The sequence below is a fragment of the Typopeltis vanoorti genome, chromosome 16 (assembly GCF_054136105.1).
Source record: "Typopeltis vanoorti isolate ZY-2024b chromosome 16, IOZ_Tvanoo_1.0, whole genome shotgun sequence".
NCBI lineage: Eukaryota > Metazoa > Arthropoda > Arachnida > Uropygi > Thelyphonidae > Typopeltis > Typopeltis vanoorti.
In genome coordinates, this window is record NC_143564.1 from 12,912,770 (window position 1) to 12,933,979 (window position 21,210).

The following is a 21,210-nucleotide window of genomic DNA, read 5'->3' on the forward strand; positions in this document are numbered from 1 at the left end:
TTTACCATCTTCATTAAAAATCGTGTGTAAGTAGCTGAAATATTTTACTTCTTCTATAGGTTCTCCATTCACAACACAATGCAGTTGATATTTTCAATACTTCTGTGTATTTTCATTGTCTTTGTCTTTTTATTGCTGACCTTCATACCATATCTATTACAACAGTTATTCAGTTTAGTCAGGGAATCTTGCAGACTTGTAGCAGATTTATTTAAAAGTATAACATCTTCCGCATAAAGCAAAGAGCTGACATTAACATCTCAAATTCTGATATCATGTTTAATACCAATTTCCTTCATAATGGTGATCCATATAGATAATGAATAACAGAGGAGATAATGTACATCCCTGTCTCACACCAGATTTAACATTAAACCATCTTCCTGTACTTCCTTCAATTCTAACTGCTGACTTACAACTCAATAAAGACTAATCATTCCTTGATATAATGCCCAATTAACACCATACAACTGTAGCATTTTGAATAACTTCTCTCTTGGCACCTTGTCATATTCTTGATCTACAAAACTTAAATACAGATCTTTGTTATATTCCCATGATGTCTCAACTATTTGTCGTAAACTGTAAATCTGCTCTTGACAGCCTATATTTGGTTTGAATCCAGTTTGTTCTTCACAAAGTTTCTCTTCCACAATCCTTCTCAACTGTTTCAAGTATACTAGCATAAATCTTACCAGGAACACTCAGTAGAAAAATACAATACCTCTGTAATTCTCTCATACAGTGTTATTTTCCTTTTTATATATGGGTACTATGATAACTGTACTCCAATTATCTGAAATTCGTCCCTCTGTCCAGCCCTTATGAACTATGCAGCACAGCCACCGTAAGACTTTTAAACCTCCATACTTTAACATTTCTGGTCAAATATCATCTACTGCAGCTGCCTTTCCACATTTCAAGCCTTTGATGAGTTTATATACTTTAAGTATGATGTATTCCTGACTGCATGCCTGGTCAGTATTTTTTTACCACTGTGCTGTCATCACAGCTTGTTTCATTTAGCAATTTTTTTTAAGTATTTACTTCATACATTAAGGATATCTTTTTCTCCTGTTTTCATGTCACCATTATCATCTCTAATTTCTTCTACAGCACTCTTTCCTCCATTTCTGAGCTTCTTCACCAACATCCAGAATATCTTGCCAACTTGTTGATATTTATTTTCTATGTTCTTACCAAAGTCCTCCCAACACTTTTGTTTAGCTAGCTTTACACACTGTTTAGCTTTCTCACATTTGTCTCTGTATTCTTTAAGAGCACAAGCTGACTTATTTGCCAGGAACTTTTGATATGCTTTTTTCTTTTCCTTCACTGCCTCTTTAACTTACTGTGTTCACCATGGAGTTCTGATTTTTCTATCAATGCTGTATATCTTAATCTATAAAATTTAATCAAAAGTTGAGCACCTCTGAGAGCTGCTCAACTTTTATTTGCTTTAAAACTTTCTTATATGTTCTTCTTTTCAATATGAAATTCAATTTTATCCTGCTCAAAACTAAATAGAGATCACTTCCAATTTCAAATCCTCTCTACACTCTTGTGTCCTGCACCAGGGAGAAATCATCAATATCAACAATAACATAGTCAATGGGACTTTTCTTATTTCTTGCCTCTTCTCTCCATGTGAATTTGTGCACATATTTATGTTGGAACATGGTGTTAGTAATAAACAGTCCATGTCCTGAGCAGATATCCAACCAGTATTTGCCATTATTATTAGTTTTGTTGTTTTCTCCAAATTTTTCCAAAATATATTTGCATGCCTGACAATCATTTCCTACTCTGCTACCTCAAAAAATTCCTCCACTTCTACCTTAGTAGAATCTTCTGTGAGACCACAAGCACAATTAAGTCTCATTGTCCAGTTCCCCATTCTGATTTGCACACATCACTCTACTTGGAATTGCCTGCATTCAAGAATTGGATGTAATTGGCATAATTGGCTTGGAATACTAAGGCTGCTCCTTTTTCTTGAATTGTCATTGCCTGAATATAACATTTTGAATTTATTGCTCAGAAAGACTTCACCAGTTTTTGTCTTTTTTATTTCAGTCACCCCTATTATATCGATTTGGTACTTATCCAGATTAGTACAGAAATACCTCTGTAATCCTCACATTCAGTTTTATTTCCCTTTTTATATATGGGTGCTATGAGACCTCTACTCTATCTGGAATTCATTCCTCTATCCAGGCCTTCTGAACTATACAATGCAGCCACGACATCATCCAATTCCCCAGTTTGCTCCATTTCTTTGCATTCAAGATTCTTATGTTGATAGTACTGATCTTCAACCCTGGTGATGTTGAGTTGGGGTGTGTTTTCAGATTTGTTCCAGCAGCTGACTTTACGCTATTTGCCCTGTTCCTTGGCGAAAACAACGGGGGGGGGGCTTTGTTTATCTGGTTGACGCCTCAGCCAGCATGAAATTCTGTCATATTGTACTATCATTTTATATTTTGGTTAAAGCCTATAAGATTACAATTTGGTCAGTTAAATTCCAAATTGCTAGAACATCCTTGTTTGTTCAGTATCCCGGTAGATACCTGACAGGGTGCACCACGAGAAGGTCAGGATTGGACATTAAGTCAGAAGTCTTGGTCGGCTCTCTGCATTCCTTTAAAAGCTATGTGGAGGTCTCCTTTCAGTTATACAGCTTTTACCCTTAAGTACCCCATATATTTAGAACTTTTCAGACCTGGGTGGTCTGAAAAGTTCTCTACCTCAACCATAGATGGCAATACTATCGACAAGATTTTTTTTTCCCTAGGTTTCTACATCTCTCATAAGAATTGATGTGAACATGCAAGTCATTCTATCAAGTAGTTTTTTTTATACAGCTGTCGCAAGTCAAAGTGTTGTCTGTATCCCTTTTAATGGATAAAATTGAGTATCGTGTGGTTATAAAATTCTTTGTAAAAGACAGTTTAAAGCCAAAAGAAATTCATTCGAAGTTCATAAAAGTTTACGGACACTCTTCGCCGTCATTTTCGACAATTAAGAAATGGGCTGGTGAGTTTAAATATGGCCATACCAACCTTGAAGATGATTCATGTGAAGGACGTCCAAAAAGCGTAACAACATCAGAAATCACTGATCAAGTGCATGATATGGTATTGGATGACCAGCAAGTCAAAGTGTGTGAAATTGCTGAGACTATAGGCATTTCAAAAGAACGTGTAGGATATATTCTGCATGAAGAATTGCAAATGAAAAAGCTTTGTGCAAGATTGGTGCTGTGCAGATCAAAAACGCACTCCGATGAAAATCTCTGCACAGTGCTTGGAGCGTTTTATCAAGAATAAAACTGATTTTGTGCATTGATTTATTATTATGGATGAGATTTGGATTCACCATTATACACCAGAATCCAAACAGCAGTCAAAACAGTGGACAGAAGCCGGTTGTTCAGCACCAAAGAAGATAAGATCATGGCATCGGTGTTTTGGGATGTTAAAGACATTTTGTTTATTAATTATCTTGAAAATGGTAAAACAATAACTGGGGAATATTATTCTGATCTCTGAACCGGACTAGACGAAAAAATTTGTGAGAAAGACCTGGTTTGCAGAAGAAAAAAATCATCTTTCATCAGGACAATGCACCTGCCCACAAAGGTGTTTTGGCAATGGGAAAATTAAGGGATCTGCACTATGAATTGTTGGAACATCCACCCTATTCCCCAGATTTGGCTCCATCTGATTTCTATCTCTTCCCAAAACTGAAACTCTCCTCGCTGGTCAGCGTTTTTCTTTGAATCAAGAGGTGATTGCAGCTGTAGAGGGGTGTTTTACAGATCTTAGTGAGAACCACTACAAGGACGGGATAATGGCACTGGAGCATCGCTGGAATAAATGTATTAGTCTTAAGGGAGATTATGTAAAAAATAAAAATAATTTTGAAATTATAAATTCGTTTTTTCATTGTTAGGCCAAGAACTTTTCAGACCACCCTCATATTTGTTACATAATGAAAAAATCTTTTGGGTTTCCTTTGGTCTGCTTAGCTAATTTATTCTCATATTCTGATATGGTCTTACCAAACTAGTTACCCTTCTTGCTTGCACTTTGTACTATTCATGAGGATGCCGATTATCTTTTCGTTATATTCCCTCTACAGTGTTTTCTTTTTTTCATTATTATATATCTCTCTTGAAAGTTTTCCCACTTGGTTATACTATAATTTAATGTTGCCAAGAAATTATATTCTTGGTTTAATCTTTTATCCAAGTGTAAGCAAACAAAGTTTGCGCATGAAGTAACTTCATGGCTGGAAAACTCGTATATAGAGGCTAACGACTTCACATCACTTGCCTTGGTATCCCCTAATGCAAAGCACATATCCTTACAGACATGTATAATGCTATGCATTATGGGAAGGGTCACTACCCAGACCAGTTTTGACCTTTATTGAGGTCTCATCAGTGGGAGCCAGACCCACTGATGAGAGTGATACCAAGTTTGAAAGTGCCATCAAGATTGAAGTAATGCAGAAGTCATATTTCCATATATAAGTAGCCTAAAAGGTGTCATGCCTTATTACTAAAATACTTTGGATTAGAGATAGATGTTGAAAGTTTTTCCACTTGGTTATACTATAAAATTATAGATACCAAGAAATTATATTCTTGATTTAATCATTTATCCAAATAAACGAAGTTTGTGCATGAAGTAACTTCACGACTGAGCAACTCATATACAGACTAATGACTTCACATTACTTGCCTTAGTATCCTACAATGCAAAGCACATATCCTTATGGACATGTATAATGCTATGCATTATGGGAAGGGTCACTACACAGACCAGTTTTGACATTATTGAGGTCTCATCAGTGGGAGCCAGACCTGGAAGTGATACCAAGATCATTAGCCTTTATACACGAGCTGCCCAGTCGTGAAGTTACTTCACGTGCCAACTTGTTTGTTTATACTTGGATATAGAATATAATTTCTTGGCATGATTAAATTATTTTATATCTCTATCCATCTACTCAATTCACACTTGGTTTATCCTCCTGACCTTGGGTATGCAGTCTGATATCACTTCTCTCAAACAATCTCTGACCACTTCCCATGCAGTACTGACATTCTTTCTTTGTAGCTTCTCAAGCCATGGTACTGCTCCAAGATAACTCTAAAGTCTGTCATAATTACCAGCTTTATAACAAACCCTTTCTTGACAAAGAATTCCACATGTTTGGCAATTTCCCAGAACAAGATTGCACAGTCACTCTCCCCAATTGGAGGCAGAGTGTCTATCTTGGTTATGGATATATCTTCTGAAGCTATTATCAGATCCAACACTCTCAAACCCCTTGTCCCATCTATAATATGTTGTTTCATGTAATTATCCTTTAGCAATTGTATAAATTCCACTTCCATCTTTCCATCCCCCTCCTTTCCTCCATCAAATGTATGTCCCATAGTTGAGGTCCATTATAATAATTGCTTGCTCTGCACTCATTGTGCTAATCTGCCAATGCATGCCATTACATCTTCTTGTGAGACCCCTTGGTCTATAGCAGCACCCAATAACATATTTAGTACTCTTGGCCTTTATCTCACACAGACAGCCTCAAATGAACTATCTCCCCCCAAACCTAAAATTCTCTTTAACTTTTAATTTTGCTGGTTGTAATTCTTCATTGGCTCAGGGGCTCAAATTGGTGAGTACGGGCATGGCAAAAACCCGAATCAGACCTGATCTTTCTTCCTACAATATAAACTTGGTATATCTTACTGTAGACTTGCCTTCTACTCTTCTTTCCTCTCCTTCTTACCCCCCCATGCTATTAGACCAATTCAGGGCTGACTTTTTCATCTCAAACTGTAGTTTCCACTATCTACTAAAGAAAGTCAAGCCTAGTTGCTTCAAGGTCGCATCCCCATCACTAGGCTACCTATCGTCATGCTAGTAACTTGACACAGGGAAACACATATTACTTTCAAGTCACAACAAAATCTAAACCGGACAAAAAAAAAAAGGGAAAAGACTGCAAATTGGAAAAGGTTAAGAAACTTTGGGAAAAAAAAAACACACGAAATATTAGAAGCACATTTCATGTTTCATATGAAAATATAAAAATTGCAGTTCTTGCAGAAACAAAAAAAAGAAAATTAAAGAAATAACTAATTATCACGTATAGTGGAATGGACAAACAAATAAGTTGGTGTAATTAATGATTTTGGATCCATAAATTAAAACAAACATAACCTATTATGCATAGTGGGATGAAAGAATATTAGAAGTGTGATTAAAATTAAAGAGAGCAAATTTAACAGTTGTTGGAGCATATGCCCCTGAAGAAGGACAACAAGAAGAAAATGATGACCTTTACAAACAATCTAATTACAGCTGGAAATCTTATTGCCATAACAGGAATGAAAAAATTAATAATAACAATATAGAAAAATTTGGAGAACCAACAGTAAACAAAAATGGAAAATGAAAAGCAACTCACTGATTATATATGTAGTAATTTAAAAATATGAATACATTCCACAAACATAAAAATATACATAAATATACATGGTGTGCAAGAGGACAAAAATCAATAAGTGACTACTTTATAGCAAATGAAAAAGCAGCAGACCTCTTCCTAGATGTTATAGTCAGAAGAGGGCTAGAAATAGACATAGATCACTATTTAGTGCAGGCAAAATAAAATTAAGGTTTGCACCAAATCGGTTACAAAAAATAGACTAGAGAAACAAAATCTAATTACAAAGTAAGACTACTAAACAATTCTAGTATAAGAAATTATACCATTAATATTTCTTTAATTTCTTTCTTTCTTAATCATCCTCTTCTACCTTTTATGGTGTTGAGGTTTCTTATTCTTGCAATCGTAACCGTCTTGAGAATAAGGTGGTTGGCCCTATGCCTCCTGGTGTGTCTGTTCTAAGGGACGAAAAACCTGAGTTTCCAGGTGGGAAAAAACCCTACCTCTGTATGAGACCAGCTAACTCACCTCTCATTGAAAGAGACCAGATAAAGGTTCCTATGTCACCGATGGGAATCGAACCAAGGGCTTTCTGACCAAACAGTTTCGTCTATAACGACTGAGCTACAGAGGTGCCAAAGCATTAATACTACTTAGTAAAAATACAAGAAAATGAAGAAATTGAGAAAGAATCTAATGATATAAAAGAAATTATTACACCAGCAGGATATGAAAGTCTAGGAACACACAAAAAACATCATAAAAATGAAAAATTACATATATGGGATAATGAAATAAAAACAATAACTGAAAATTAAAAGCTGGCCTTAAAAGATGGTTAACTAGCAGAAAACAAGAAGATGAAATTGAATATAAAAAAAGACAAGCAATAGACAAAAGAGAAACCAGAAAGAGACAGAGAAAGCTGGGAAAAATTTGTATCATATCTAGAAAATGATATATACAAAATAGGACCTAATGTGTATAAAATACTAAAGCACATGAATGCAGAGATAAATGAAACTGCAAATATAAATTGAAAAATAGATTTAAAAGAATTCTTGGATTATTTTAATTTTTGGACAGATAATACTAACAGCAAAAAAAAAACATCAAAAGCTTACAAAATGCTTTAAATGATATAATAACAATGAAAGAATTAGAGGACAACCTAAGTAAAATAAAAATAAAAAAATGGTAAATCTGCAGAAAACGGGAGAAATAAACTTTAAACTAAAATTTGCTGGAAAAAAATACATCAGATATTAGTCAAATTTTTAAATTAAATATATATAAATGGACAAATACCAATAGAATAGAATACAGGTATAATACCTATGTTTGAAAAGGGAGATAAAACAAAACCTGCTGATTACAGAGGTATTAGTTTATTGAATATATGCTACAAAATATATAGTAGAATACTTAATGAAAAATTGAAAATATACAGTAAAAAAATATTAATAGAATCTCAAAATGGATTTGGAAAAGGATGCAGCTTTTTGTTTAAAACTACTTACAGAAAAAAAGGACAGATTTAATTTAGAAACTCATCTTTTATTTATAGATTATGAAAAAGCACTTGACAAAGTAAAAAAATAAATACTGCTTGATATATTACAAAGAATAAATATACCTAATATTTTACAAAGATAAATATAACAATAAATATAAAGATATGAATATATACAAAGATAATAAAATAAAAATAAATATAAAAATGTCTGAAAAAAATCTATAAACTAAGGAGTAAGACAGGCATGCCCTCTGTCTCCAACACTTTTCAATATTTATATTAATGAAATATTAATGAAATACAGTGGAACACCTTAAACAATCCAGGTATAGAAATTTCCTGGAATAACAAAACTAATAATATCAGATAAGGAAGATAATTTATAAAGAGCAATATATAATTTAAACATTATAGTAGAACAGTTTGGAATGAAAATATCCATTGATAAAACTTAAAAACAATGGCATTTTGTGGACAAACTCCAGTTAGAAGTAAAATAGCTATTAATAATAAAATAATAGAACATATAAAAATAAACAATACTTGAGCAGTGCCCACATTATTATATGGCAATGAAATTCGAGCAATAAACAAACAAGATAAACAAGCAAAATGAGATTCACGAGAAGAACTGCAAAATACATATTATTAGACCAAAAAAAGAATTAAGATATTTTAAAAGAACTAAAAATAAAATCAATAGAAGAAAAACTAAACAATTACAAACAAAATTGGATAGAACATGTAAACCTAATGGCCAACACCCAATATTCTAAACAAATAATAAAATATAAACCAGTTGGAAAAAGAAGGCCGGGTAGACCTCAAAAGAGGATATTAGATAGATAATGAGACCGGAACAAACCAATATGATCTATAGCAGGGGTGGGCAAGTACTTCAGTAATAAGAGCCACATATAATACATTTTTGAATGTTCAAGAGCTGCAGTAAATATTATTTTAAAATTGTATTTATAAATAATAAAAAAAATACAACTACATAGTAGTCCAACTCACCAAAGAAGAACATGTTAAATCTCTACTCATTGAAGGCTTTGATTGATTCTTCATTTGTGCAGTTAATAGTTTAAAATCTGGCAGGTAGGATGTCAAAGCTGTTCTAAGAAGCTCGGTGAGGTGGCTGTTAGTGAGGATAGCACGATGTTTAGACTTGACAAATTTCATTACAGAGAAGAGAGATTCACAGCAGTAAGTTGTCCCAAAAACAGAGAATAATCGGAAGCCAGTTTTCTGAAGACTGGGATACTTTGCTTCTGGGATTTGTTTCCAAAAGTCAGTTATAGATGAGCTTTTATGTACTAGCTTCAAACCCACATCTTCCTGCAGCTCAATAAGCTCTGTCCCCATTGAAGCAACATCCACGGTAAAAGGTGCAACAACAGGACATTCATCGTTGATGACATCAATCACAAAAGGATTCACAAGAAATTCAAAACATGGCTTTAACTTTTTTAGTTTCTCAAACCTACTCTCAAAATCATTATAAAGTGTTTCTAAGTTTCCTTCGTATTGTTTCAGTTTACTGAAACAATCCTTCATATTGTTTCAGTTAAAATCATCCTCCCATTGTTGGTTAAACACTCATTTCTTGTTCGTATTTCCGTTTTATACTCTTCTGTTGTTCAGTCATTTTAAACAAGAGTTTTATAACTTTTACTAAAATCAATCTTAATTATTTATTAATCAGAAAAGTACTTGTGTAAACTTCAGTAAACTTGTGTGTACTGCATGAAGAGTGATGACGCAGAGTTCAGGTAACAGAGGCGGTGGGTAATGCAGCGATCATAGTAGTCACTTTTGGAACAAATTTTGGCTGAAGCGAAACAGGCCATAAAATGTCAAAACACTTTTTACCAAACAAATACGATAATAAAATCCACATTAACAACTCTTTTGGCCGATACCATTTAAAAGCTAAAAATGTAAAGTTTCAAATTATGTTTTTTACTGAAGCATTTACGAAATAAATGCTTTGAAGTTAATTTTTAAATGCTAATATTGATACATACTATACTACTATAGTTTATTAATATAAAAGTTTAGAAAAAATGGCAATGAAAACCAGTATTGTCTCGGGAACCGCACAGAGTAACTTTGGGAGCAGCATGCGGCTCGTGAGCCGCAGTTTGCCTGGTCTATAGTAATTAGTGTTATTATGATGATGATAATTCTTCAGCTATCATTAGCAATACCCCACCTCCTGTCCCATTCTCTCTATTCTCCCTGAAAATACAAAATGTTTACATTAAATCCCTCAACTATATTATTTTCTGTTGACCAGGTCATACTGATGGCTATAATTTGGCCAAGTGGAGCTGACCAATGACAAAATGCCTCTCCCTTATACTTCTTGTATTAGCATACATGCATTTCAACACCCCCTTGTACTCACAATTACGCTTGTGTAATGTCATTATTAATTTATTTATTTGTATGGGGTTCCCCCCGTTCATCAACTGACCCTTAGGACTGGTTGAGCCCTTCCAGTGAGGGATTAAGTATGTATTTATGTCTGTAAATAAATCCATGTGTTCACAGGGCCAATTTGCCTATTCTGAGTGATGAAAAACCCGAGTTCCCGGGTGAAAATACCCTCTACCTTAGTTTGAGACTGGCTAACTCACCTTTAGTCGAAAGAGTCCAGATAAAGGTTCCTCACGTCATGGACGGGAATTGAATCATTCAGCAGTGCATAATAATTTCTATTCATTCATCACAGGGGTGGCCAGACACATGCTTGATTGCATCCACTCTAATATCTCTAGTTTCTGTGGTTTTGCACTTCCAAACTTTCACTACCATCACTATTTCCAAACATCTAACTCCAAAACCATTTAAATGTTGTCTGTAAGGCATATATAGTTTAACATTTAATAGTTAATTTTCTGATTAAGTATATTTCAATTGTATTGGGTTGGCAAACAAGTTCGTTTGGTTTTTCAGAGTGGAATGAAACACATTTTATTTAATATATATATAATACATACTAGTCAGTTATATATTGACCCTCTTTATAAATGAACTCCTGCAATCTGTCCACCAACTTCATTATGCCGTGTTCATAAAACTCCCGAGGTTTACTCGTGAAAAAGTGATTCAGGTGTCTTTTGACAGCCTCCTCATTAGCAAAGGTTTTCCCATTCAGAGAATTCTGCAACGATCGGAATAAGTGGTAATCGGAAGGTGCCAGGTCTGGTGAATACGGAGAATGTGGCAAAACATCCCAGCCAAGATGTAACAATTTACTCCTGGTTGTTAACTATGTGTAGGGTCTGGCGTTGTCGTGGTGATAGACAACTCCGTTCCGATTTGCCAATTCAGGATGTTCTGTGCTAATTGCACAGGCTAGTTGCATTAACTATGGAGCAATAGACAGTTGAATCAATCGTTCTGCCTGATGGTAACACCTCGTAGTGGACAACACCTTTATAATCCCACCAAACAGAGAGCAAGACCTTCTTTGGGTGTAATCATTCAGCACTCGTGCCCCCCATGATCTTTTATGTACCATGTTATTGTACACAACCCATTTTTCATCTCCTGTAATTATCCATTTCAAAAGTGGGTCGTTTTCTTGGCGACGACGCAGCGAATCACAGATGGATATGCGAGCAGTCACATTGGCCTCAGTCAATTCATTAAGAACCCAAACACTGAGTTTTGAAACATATTCCAGCTTGTGCAAATGGTTTTCAATGCTTGTATGGGATATGTGCAGTACTGCAGCAATCTCCTGCACTATTTGTGCCGGATTTTTGTCGACGATATCCTTCACAACACTCGAATCAACCTGGGTCGAGCAACCAGTACGAGGCACATCACTGACGTCGAAATTTCCAGAACGGAATTTGGCAAACCACTTTTGCCATATTCATTCTGTTAAGGTGCCATCCCCATATACACTGCATATTTTTTTATGGTCCTCTGCAGCTCATTTGCCGTTTTTGAAATAAAAAAAGCAAAATATGCCGGTAATGTATGTTATTTCCTTTCATTTCTAAAAATATGTTACACACACAACTGAAGTCGGCTGAATGAAAATTCACTGAAAGGTTATGTGAAATGTCGCCTTTCAACTGTGCAATAGCACTGCACTTTAGAGGAACAATGGTGACAGGCGAAGCAAAGCAAACTTGTATTAACGCATAAACCAAATGAACTTATTTGCCAACCCAATACTTTTTTTTTTGAAAAGCAGTGCATATTTTAAATGTAATACAGTGTCTATTTGCTTAATTCATTTGTCAGAAGTTATAAGGCAAGATATTCCAAGTTCTTAAACCTGCATCATGATGGATAGAAATGAAATAGTTTATAACTAAATTAATTACCTTTGATGAGATGATGATGATCTTGCTGCAAAAGATACATGATCTTTATCCTCCCAAACTTCATCACTGTTTGAATCATCAAGCGAAGCAATATGCTCACTACATATCTGTTCAAACAATTCTAACTTTTTCTAGAAATATATAAACTAAGTTAGTCATGTTATCAAGTAGATAAACAATAAAGTACACACAAAATAAACAAAACGTATAATTTACCAAAGAATTTACTATCATCATCACCATCAAATTCCTGCTATGTACCTTCAAAGGGGTGTACAGGATATCATAGTACTACATGAAAAAATTACATTACTAACTTCCTATCTACAATTTTCCTCCAAATCAGTCTGTTACTTGTCAAGACTCCAACATTATCAGATCTTATATTTCTATTGTCTAAGGCACTTTGTACCGTATCAATCCACCTATACCTTGGTCTTCCTCGGGGTCATTTTCCTGCCAACCTGGCAGAGAACACCTGTTTTGCTAACCTTCTCGCCCATTCTGTTTAAGCGACCATATCACCTGAGATCATCATCATCATCAAATTCGTGCCTTGTGCAGGATATGATAGTACTACATAAAAAATTTACATCATTACTAACTTCCTATCTACAATTTTCCTCCAAATCAGTCTGTTACTTGTCAAGACGACAACATTAACAGATCTTATATTTCTATCATCTAAGACACTTTCTGCAGTATCAATCCATCTATATCTTGGTCTTCCTCTGGATCATTTCCTGCCAACCTGGCAGAGAACACTTGTTTGCTAATCTTTCCTCACCCATTCTGTTTAAGTGACCATACCACCTCAGATTAGTTCTGCTAATGCATTCTTGGATGCTGACAATGTCAAGTTCATTCCTAATATCCTTGTTTTTAATATGATATTGCCATTGATGCCACCCCTAATCTTTCTCAGGAGTGTCATATCTGAGGTCTCTAGTCTTTGGTCAAGTGTTTTACTTCTGACCCAGCTCTCAGATCCATAAGTTAAAACTGGTCTGAACACTGTCTTGTATACAGCTAATTTAGTGTTTCAACTAATTTCTCTATTATTCCATATGAATTTATTTTATTGACTTCCTACCATACCAGCTTTGTTGATTCTGTTGTCTATTTCCATATTTAATTTACCATCTTCACTAAAAATCTTGCCTAAGTAGCTGAAATGTTTTACTTTTTCCACAGGTTCTCCGTTCACAACGCACTTGACATTTTTCAACGATTCTACCTATTTTCATTGTCTTTGTATTTTAATTGCTGACCTTCATACCATATCTATTACAATTATTCAATTTAGTCAGAGAATCTTGCAAACTTGTAGCTGATTTATTTAGAAGTATAACATCTTCCGCATAAAGCAAAGAGCTGACATTAACATCTCAAATTCTGATATCATGTTTAATACCACTTTCTTTCATAACGTGATCCATATAGATAATGAATAACAGAGGGGATAATGTACATCCTTGTCTCACACAATTTAACATTAAACCATCTTCCTGTACTTCCTTCAATTCTAACTGCTGACTTACAACTCAAATAAAAACTAAGTATTGCTTGATATAATGCCCCATTGACACCATATAACTGCAGCGTATTGAATAGCTTCTCTCTTGGCACCTTGTCATATGCCTTTTCCAAATTGACAAAACTTAAATGCAGATCTTTGTTATATTCCCATTAGTTCTCAACTATTTGTCTTAAAGTGAAGATCTGATCCTGACAGCCTCTATTTGGACTGAATCCAGCTTGTTCTTCCACAATTCTTCTCAACCGTTTCTCAAGTATACTTGCATAGATCTTGCCAGGAACACTCAGTAGGGAAATACCTCTATAATTCTCACATGCAGTTTTATTTCCCTTTTTATATATGGGTACTATAAGAGCTCTACTCCAATCATCAGGAATTCGTCCCTCAGTCCACGCCTTCTGAACTATGCAGTGCAGCCACTGTAAGACTTTTTATACCACCATACTTCAGCATTTCTGGTTGAATATCAACTACTCCTGCTGCCTTTCCACATTTCAAGCCTTTGATGGATTTTTATACTTCAAGTACGGATATGTATTCCTGACTGTATGCCTGGTAAGTGTTTTTTTACCACTGTGATATCACTGCTTGTTTCATTTAGCAATTTTTCGAAGTAATTACTCCAAACTTCAAGGATATCTTTTTCTCCTGTTTTCATGTCACCTTTATCTCTAACTCCTTTTACAGCACTCTTTCCTCCATTTCTAAACTTCTTCAACAACCTTCAGAATATTTTGCAACTCTTCTTGATATTTATTTTTTATATTCTTGCCAAAGTCCTCCCATGACTTTTGTTTAGCTAGTTTTACACAGTGTTTAGCTTTCTTAGCGATTATTTACCAGGAATAACTTTTGATATTCTTTCTTCTTTTCCTTCACTGCATCGTTAACTTCCTGTGTCCACCATGGAGTTCTGATTTTCCTATCCTTGCAAGCAACCTCATCAAATGCCTCTCTGGCTGAATCAATCAGTTTTCTTCAAGGCTTGCCACTTAATCTCCAAGGTTTGGTTCCTGTTCTCAAATTCTTTCATTTTTTCTTCAATAATCTTTGTGTATTTTAGTCTACAGTTCACATCTGAGAGCTGCTCAACTTTAATTCACTTTAAAACTTTCTAACATGTTCTTCTTTTCAATATGAAATTCAATTTTATCCTGCTCAAGACTAAATAGTGATCACTTCCAATTTCAAATCCTCTGTACACTCTGGTGTCCTGCACCAGGGAGAAAACATCACTATCAACAATAACATAGTCAATGAGACTTTTCTTATTCCTTGCCTCTTCTCTCCAATGTGAACTTGTGCACATTTTTATGTTAGAACATGGTTCCAACATAAAAATAACCAGTCCATGTCTACTATTTGCTCTTTTCTTCAAACTTTCCAAAAATATTATTGTATGCCTGACAATCATTTCCTACTCTGATATTTAGATCACCAACACGGACCAACTTTTCCTTTTTCATTGTGTCAGCTGCTTTCTCTAAAGCATCAAAAAATTCCTCCACTTCTACCTTAGTAGAACCTTCTGTGGGACCATGGGCACAAATAAGTCTCATTATCCAATTCCCCATTGTGATATTTGCCCACATTACTCTACTTGAGACTGCCTGCCATTCAAGAAGATTAGCCTCGTATTTTGTGTTGAATACTATGGCTACTCCTTTTTCTTGATTGTCATTGCCTGAATATAACATTTTGTATTTTTTGTTCAGAAAGATCTCACCAGTTTTTGTCCTTTTTGCTTCAGTCACCCCTATTATGTCGATCTGGTACTTATCTAATTCCTCAGCTAGTTCCATTTCTTTGCCATTCAATCTTCTTATGTTGATAGTACCGATCTTTAACTCTGGCGATGTTGAGTTGGGGGTTGAGTTGAAATTAAATATATCCAGATCATATTTCAGTTTTCTAAGCTGTGCTAAAAGAATCAATCTACCTAGATCTTAGTTGTCCTCTGGATCTTTTTCTTACAGTCACATAATCAGGTAATTAATCATCTCCCCCCTCCGCCATCCCTTCTGTTTAAGTGAGCATACCTTCTTAGATTAGATCTGCTCATACATTCAATGTTAACAATGTCATATATTCCTTCCTTATATCCTCGATATTTCATATAATTTTACCCTTGATGTCATTTGTTCACTCACCTGTTTTTTTTTTCCCTGAGAATTCTCAGATTCATGTGGAAAGATATTCAAAACAAATTTGCATATACTTGGATAAACTATTAAATAAGAATGTGATTTCTTGGCAAAGTATCACTTACTCTGTAACAAAGTGAAAACAAGACTTTCTACATTATCTCTAATCAGGAATATTTGAACAATAAGGCTATACATTTTTTTTTTTTTACTACTTATATATCGGAAAACATGACTTCTGCATTAATTCAATCTTGGTAATTTCCTGGGTCTGGCTTCTACTGATGAGATCTCAAATAAAGGATGAATGTGGTGTAGGTAGTGACCTCCCTTAATGCATAGCATTATCATACTTAAAGGAAGTGCGCTTTGTATTATAGGATACTAAGGCACCTGATGTGAAGTCATCAGCGTCTATATATAAGTAGTCTAGTTGCAAGGATACTTCAAGTGCAAACTTTGTTTGTTTACACTTGTATAAAGGATTAAACAAGAATATAATTTCTTACAAGTATAATTAACTCTCAGACCCATAAATTAACTACTTTGAAACATATCTTGAATATAGTGTTTTGGTGCTTTCTTTTGTGATAAAAAAAAACCTGACCCTCCCTTACCTGTTGTGAAGATACCTCTTGCACACAAATCCTTACATGTGGATAAAAGATTAAACGAAGAATATAATTTCTTGGTATCTTTAATTTATAGCATAACTAAGTGAAAAAAAACTTTCATGGAATTAGAAGACTCATCATAGGAGATCCATTATTCACAAACTATCTATCATATCATATCACACAATTCATCCTTAAACTCATTCGCTGATGATGTATCTACAGCCACCATTTGCAAACCCATTTACCACCTTTCAAGCAAAAAATCTAGTCCTAACACCCTTATTAACTGCACTCTTACACAACTTCTACTGGTGACTCCTTGTTTTCTCCCTTCTTGTCATGTACTGAAAAAAAAAGTGTTCAGCATCAATCCTATAAAAATTCCCCTAATAACTTAAATGCTTCTATCATGTCTCCACTTTTTTGCCTATCAGCTAATTTTTGATGCCTACAGACCATCAATCTATTCTCATAGTGAGCTTTCCACAGATCTGCCACAATCTTTGTCGTTGCTCACTACTTCATTCCCACGGAATCTGGGAAGACATATCTGTGCACAGTAGTATAGTATACGAGGTGTGGCTATTAAATAATGACTGGTTGCAAAAATGTGGTTTATTATTACAATTGTACAACTTAGTTGTCATTCCCTTCAACATACTCCCTTCCCCCCCTCTCTATCTATACACCGTTGCATACGAATTTTCCATTGGTGGAAGCAGTGCTGCAGTCATCAGGTGTTATCTGCTTCAGTAATGCTGCCATTTTCTCCTTTACCTCATCCACTGACTGAAAATGAGTGCCCTTCAATGCAGATTTCAACTTTGGAAAAAGGTAAAAGTCACATGGAGCTAACTCTGGCAAGTAAAGTGGATGGTCCAACACTGGGATCTTCTTATCAGCCAGATACTGCTTTACAGACAGTGCACTTTGGCTGGAGCGTTGTTCTTCCACAGATCGGGTCTCTTCTTACTCACTCGTTCTCTCAGCTTGGCCAGAATCTCAAGGTAATAATGTTAGTTAACTATCTGATCCTCTGGTACCCATTCAACCATTATGATGCCACTGATATAAAAAAAAAAAAAAATCAGCATTGCCTTCAGTTTTGACTTGTTCATTCTTGCTTTTTTCATTCTCGGTGATGTGGGAATTTTCCAGTGGCTCGATTGTCTCTTCATTTCTGGATCGTACTGGAAAATCCATGTCTCATCACATGTGATGATCTTCTCCTGCAAGTTTGGCTCCTCTGTCAGCTGGACTTGCAGTGAATGAGTCAAAGAAAAAAACGGCAGGGCTACTGAAGCAGATAACACCTGATGACTTGCAGCACTGTTTCCAAGGAAAATTTGTATGCATCGGTGTATAGATAGAGGAGGGGAGTATGTTGAAGGGGATAACAATTACATTGCACAATTGTAATAATAAACCACATTTTTGCAACCAGTCTTGTTATTTAATAGCCACACCTTGTATACAATAACCTATCTATCCCTGCTTGTTAGTGTGTTCTTCAACAACCACATAATCTGATATTCTGTTTTGGTCACATTTGCAATATGTCCTCTAAACTTCAACTCTCTGTCCACAATCATTCCCAAGCCCCTGGCATCAACAGTTACCTGCAGCTCAGTCTTTCACGAAAAGAGCTTCCTTCAAACACAATTTGCTCAGTGCGGCCTTTTGCCCTGTTGAGTGCTATCCCGTGACCCCTTTGTGCAATTTGAAAATTTTAATGTGTATCCACTTTCTACTCAAAATCATCACTTATACAAATTGCCACAAACTGATTCGTCTGAATTTGCAGTTGAAATCTTTAGAAGTAGTGTTCATCCTCTTAGGTTTTCAACACCAGTGTAATACGAGTTCAAAGACTCATGAAACTTGTTGGATTTTGTTACTATAATAACTAACTGATAAACATAATCTCTATACTAGAAGGTACATGAGCATTTACTTAACCACAGAAATATGAGAAGTATCTAGAAGATCTGGTAGCCTGCTGTGATAGTGTTTTGGTGAGAGCAAACTGCTGAAAAGTTCCAAATGTAGCCATAGCCACAAGACTATGCTAAAGGAAATTTACTTTAGCAAACTACCCAACTATAACAAATTATTTCCGTGGTCCCTATGAATTTGCCATAGTGAGAGTCGACTGTGTAACCTTTTTTTCCACGAGAGAGAGATTGGATACAGAAATAAATCATGAAATCAACCAAATGAAGCGTGATTAAACATCAAAAATTAACACTATATCTTCAGCACTATTTAAATAGGGTCAAATTTACAGAGAACATTAATACTATTATTCAAATACAACTGATACTTTCCATAATACCTTATTTTCTCTTTCAAAGCGATGCTTAAAATACAGGTCTGGATATCACTCCTCACTACTACAGATAAAGTGCCACTGCTCTGTTATAAGCAATGTGTTCTTTTTTTAACTTAATCTCAAAACTTCTAGAAGTCTGACCTATATATAAAAGGGCACATGAACAAGGAATTCTGTAAACCCCTGAATGTTTATAGAAAGGTTTATTGTCTTTAGGAGAGCAGAGAAGACTCCATACAGTAAGAAAAGGTTTGTAAGCTACTGTAATATCAGGGTGTTTCTGTAGTGCAGTGTTCCTCAACCTGTGGTCCGTGACGATGGGACAGGTGGTCCGCAGGCAGACTTAAATTAATTAAATAAATATATATTTTTAAATTTTCCACCAAAGAAAAATTAAAATTGAATAGGTAAGTAAAAATAATCGAAATCAAATGGAGACTTAAAAAAAAAAAAACAACAAATAGCATCAAAATGTTCAAAGCCGGAAGCAATAAAACTATATTGTTATTCACTTCACTGCTCTTTTATTATTCATCGTCATTCTGTCGCTAAATTTGTAGCGACAGAATGACGAATAATAAAAGAGGGGTGAAGTGAACACTAATATGGTTTTATTGCTTCCACCTTCCCTTGTGTTTTGTCAGATTTGAAGTGAACATGTGTTATCCACATTTCAACCAATTGCTTGTTGTTTATTGATTTTTATTACTGAAGATTTCCCTCCTTCAACCAAGGCTCAGTATATCTTCAGAAGTGCTAAGTGATACTTGGACAAAGTGTGTCGTGAGTTAACCCCAGTATTTATATATTTTTCGGAATGTTTATTAATAATGGAAAAGTGGCTTAGAACTAGGACTTTGAAAAGAAGAGCAAATGAAACAGATGATGCTGACCCTCATTGTGACACACGTGTTGCAACGGCAAGTAAATCTAATACTATTAAAGTAGAAGAAACAAGCAATTCAAAGAAAAAATACAACAGGAAATGTAACAGATCATATTTGGAATTCGGGTTTACTTGGTGTGGAGATGAAAGTGACCAGAAACCTCAATGTTTTGTGTTATTTATCAAGTGTTGTCGAATGAGTGCATGAAACCTGCGAAACTCCAACAATATTTAGAAACTAAACATTGTGATGTGAAAAATAAGCCAACTGAATTTTTTCAGCAACGTTCAGGGACATCAAATCATGGGAAAGATATAGTTTCCAAAAACAGGGAAACTTTCTATCAGCGAAAATTTGCTACTTCCAGCTATAAAAGATGTGATAAAAACTATGTTTGGCAACAAGTTACTAAAATATGTTGATTTGATTCCTCTTTCAAATGACACTGTTGGTCGCAGAATTAATGATATGGCAGGTGACGCAGAATCTCAGTTAATTGAAAGAGTTAAGAAGAGCCCTTATTATGCATTACAAATAGACGAGACAACTGATGTTACAAATGATGCGCAGTTAATATGCTACGTAAGCTATGCGCATGATAACAACATTCATGATGATATTCTGTTTTGTAGAACTTTGCCATCCTGAACAACTGGAGAAGAAATATTTCACACTCTCAATAATTACATAATACACAAAAGGGATCCAGTGGGAAAAATGCATGGGCTTCTGTTCGGATGGAGCTCGCACCCTTAGAGGCAGGCATAGTGGGATTGTTTCTATGGTCAAATAAGTAGATCTGGATATGAATTGGGTACATTGTTTCTTACATAGAGAAGCGTTAATCTCCAAAAGAATGCCAACAGAATTTAAGACTGTGCTACTATACAACACTGTAAAGCTAGTTAATTTTAGCTAGAATATATACAACTTTTGCTTCATTCTGAAATTTGCTGGCTTTCCAGGGGAAAAGTATTGGGTTGGCAAATAAGTTTGTTCGGTTTTTCAGAGTGGAATGAAACACATTTTATTTAATATATATAATACAAACATGAATGGGGAATACATACCTCAATGTTTTGTGTTATATATAATACAGGGGTGCTTATTAATACTGTAATATATATAATACAGGGGTGCTTAAGGGTCAAAGCTGTATAACTGAGAGGAGACCTCCACATAGCCTTTAAAGGAATGCGGAGAACCGACCAGGGCTTCTGACCTAATGTCCAATCCTCACCTTCTCGTGGTGCACCCTGTTGGGTATCTACTTTGATACTGAACGAACGAGGATGGGCTGGCAATTTGGGATTTAGCCGACCAAATTGTATTCTTATTGGTTAAACCAAAATAA

At 35.1% G+C, this 21,210-nt stretch overlaps 1 protein-coding gene across 4 annotated transcripts in view; it reads right to left on the reverse strand.

The window, feature by feature from the left end:
• fmt (phosphatase 6 regulatory subunit 1-like protein fmt) overlaps positions 1-21,210 on the reverse strand; it is a 450,952-nt gene that overhangs the window by 168,577 nt on the left and 261,165 nt on the right. For all 4 annotated transcript variants that reach the window (XM_090406310.1, XM_090406311.1, XM_090406308.1 and 1 more), the window contains one exon: positions 12,337-12,467. In XM_090406310.1, the coding sequence (XP_090262436.1) occupies positions 12,337-12,467 (131 nt within the window). The remainder of the gene's footprint in view (positions 1-12,336; positions 12,468-21,210) is intronic.